We start from the raw sequence: 2,730 nt of genomic DNA on the forward strand, positions 1-2,730 counted from the left end.
GGTAGGTTATATCTGGGGATCTGCCTTTTCTGGTTCTGCCTGTCCTGAGTTGGAGATGTGACGGGGAATCTGTGAAGCTAAAACAAGCTTCCTATCCCGCTTCCACGCTCTGAATCTGGCTTTCCACCTGACACCCCACTTCCGCCCTCTCCCCTCGGCCTTCCCCTGGACCCGACTGCATCGCCAATCATATCCTTTCATTTGTCATCACCGCCTTGGCCCCGCCCCCTCGTCTCAGGCCGTCGCACACGTTTTGCGTCAGTAGGCAAAGCACTTTACGGCCTTCGTGCCGCTCATGTCAGTCAACATGGAGGCAGAGGAATCGGAGAAGGCCGCAACGGAGCACGAGCCGCTGAAAGGGACAGAACAGACACTAGACGTGGAGGAGGAGCAGGAGGAATCCGAAGCAGCGGCCTGTGGCCGCAATAAGCGGGTAGTGCCAGGTATTGTGTACCTGGGCCATATCCCGCCGCGCTTCCGTCCCCTGCACGTCCGTAACCTTCTCAGCGCCTATGGCGAGGTCGGACGCGTCTTCTTTCAGGCTGAGGGTAAGTATGCAGACCCTGACGGTGAAAGGAGGAGGTTGTCGCTCGCTGGCGGGGTGCAAGCATGGATGTCCTGTTGCTTCGCTGCGCGAGACTGAGGCACGAGTTGTTGGATTTTGGGGGTGGGGAGTGCGGTGCTCGGCTCCTGGCTGGTGAATCAGTCTGTGAGGATGCTGGGGTGGGTGGGCGGAGGGGATATGGGGAGAGTGGGTAGCGCAGTGCGTCTGGTGGTTCTTTAGTTCTCGGATTGTTACTATTCGTGTTCTTATCCCGGCCGTGCTCACCTCTCTTTCCGGATCTGTTTACTGGTTTGTTACATGAGTACAACAGAGTAAAAGCCTCGTTAGCTTTTCTACAAAACTGAACATACCCCTTTAGCATCGCGGCCTAGGTCAAGAAACTGATCAACCGCCTTTCCTCTTTCCACCCTCAATTTTACATTGAGGTTGGGGACTTGCGCGGGTGTTAAATAGCGTTCAAAGCCGGCCAGATTAAGGAGTGGACAATTAAGGAAAGAATTGAGTTAGCTAGAGGAAAGGGTGCAATTTACAGTTCCCTCCCTCCTGGGCAAAAACTCTCAGGTGGGACTCCCGCTGGCAGATGTGAAGAACGATGCGGGCAATGGGAAGTGGTTTTGAGTGAGTGCTGCATAGTCCCTGACAGGTCTTTTTGTCTTTGGCGCTCAGATCGGTTCGTGAGACGCAAGAAGAAAGCAGCAGCAGCTGCGGGAGGGAAAAAGCGGTCCTACAGCAAGGACTACACCGAGGGATGGGTGGAGTTCCGTGACAAGCGCATAGCCAAGCGCGTGGCGGCCAGTCTACACAACACGCCTATGGGTGCCCGCAGGCGCAGCCCCTTCCGTTATGATCTTTGGAACCTCAAGGTGAGGAGATAGATCTTTCTGCCACACCTCTCACCCTCCCTTCTCCCCAGCTCTGGCCCAAGTATACCCATGGCTTCTCATTGGTCTTGTCCCCCTGTCTCATCTTTCTCCCTAATCTGCACTATCCTGATCTTTTCTTATTTTCTGCCCACAGTACTTGCACCGTTTCACCTGGTCCCACCTTAGCGAGCACCTTGCCTTTGAGCGCCAGGTGCGCAGGCAGCGCCTGAGAGCGGAGGTTGCTCAGGCCAAGCGTGAGACCGACTTCTATCTTCAAAGTGTGGAACGGGGACAACGCTTTCTTGCGGCCGATGGGGACCCTGCTCGCCCAGATGGCTCCTGGACATTTGCGCAACGTCCTACTGAGCAGGAACTGAGGGCCCGGAAAGCAGCACGGCCAGGGGGTCGTGAACGGGCTCGCCTGGCGACTGCCCAGGACAAGGCCCGCTCCAACAAAGGGCTCCTGGCCAGGATCTTTGGAGCCCCACCACCCTCAGAGAGCATGGAGGGACCTTCCCTTGTCAGGGACTCCTGAGGGCCAGGGTGGCCCCTTCCAGCTCCTAGCCCTGCTCTGCTTCCTGTCTACCTCATAGTAGAATGATCGTGACTATCCAGGCAAACATTTTACTGTGTTTCTCAGACCAAGTGTCTCTGCTAAGGGCCCAAACGTGCAAGTTTTGATGGCTTCCACTATCCTCACTCCGAACTCCTGTATATGCCTGGCTGAGTCACCTAATTCATACTGTCATACTAGCATGATTATGACTATTGCATATGCTTGTTTTGTTTGACTCTTGGCTGCCAACGTCTATAGGGTCCCCAAAAAATCCCACGTCCTGCCCCCAGGAAGGGGCCTTTATTTCCAACTAGGGGGATAATGCCTAGTCCCGGCAATCTTTCTCTGTTTAGCAGTCACAGGTGAGGGTGGTATTAGCATCTTTTTTATGTAGAAAAAATTGACAGTTAATGGCGTGGACTGAGTTGGGAAGAAATACATTTCCTAATGTATTTATAGAAAATAAAAATATTTTTATATGCCTTTTTATTTTTGTTGGGGAGGGTCATTGGACAAGTTCCAGCTTTCATCTCCTTGTGTTCACCTTCATCTCCTGATCTTAGAGCCCCCCTGCCCCCGCCACCCACCTTACTGTTTAACCTGGATTTTTTTTCTATTTAATTTCTGTCTAATAGCCCAGTTTATCAATTAGGTATCTTAAGTCAGCATTTTCTAAGCCATTGTTTGAGGAAACAGTGACAATAGGTAATAACACATCTTAGTATTAAGAGTTTTACAGGCCACTA

General features: G+C 52.5%; 1 protein-coding gene across 1 annotated transcript; it reads left to right on the top strand.

Moving 5' to 3' along the window:
* The first annotated feature begins 273 nt into the window (after nt 1–273).
* On the top strand, nt 274–2,473 carry ABT1 (activator of basal transcription 1). Its single transcript, XM_025383304.1, has 3 exons — nt 274–548; nt 1,232–1,428; nt 1,583–2,473. The coding sequence occupies exons 1-3, from the start codon at nt 296–298 to the stop codon at nt 1,961–1,963; spliced, it is 831 nt and encodes a 276-aa protein (XP_025239089.1). The 5' UTR covers nt 274–295; the 3' UTR covers nt 1,964–2,473.
* Nucleotides 2,474–2,730: the final 257 nt, after the last annotated feature.

The sequence above is a fragment of the Theropithecus gelada genome, chromosome 4 (genome assembly GCF_003255815.1).
Source record: "Theropithecus gelada isolate Dixy chromosome 4, Tgel_1.0, whole genome shotgun sequence".
NCBI classification, from domain to species: domain Eukaryota; kingdom Metazoa; phylum Chordata; class Mammalia; order Primates; family Cercopithecidae; genus Theropithecus; species Theropithecus gelada.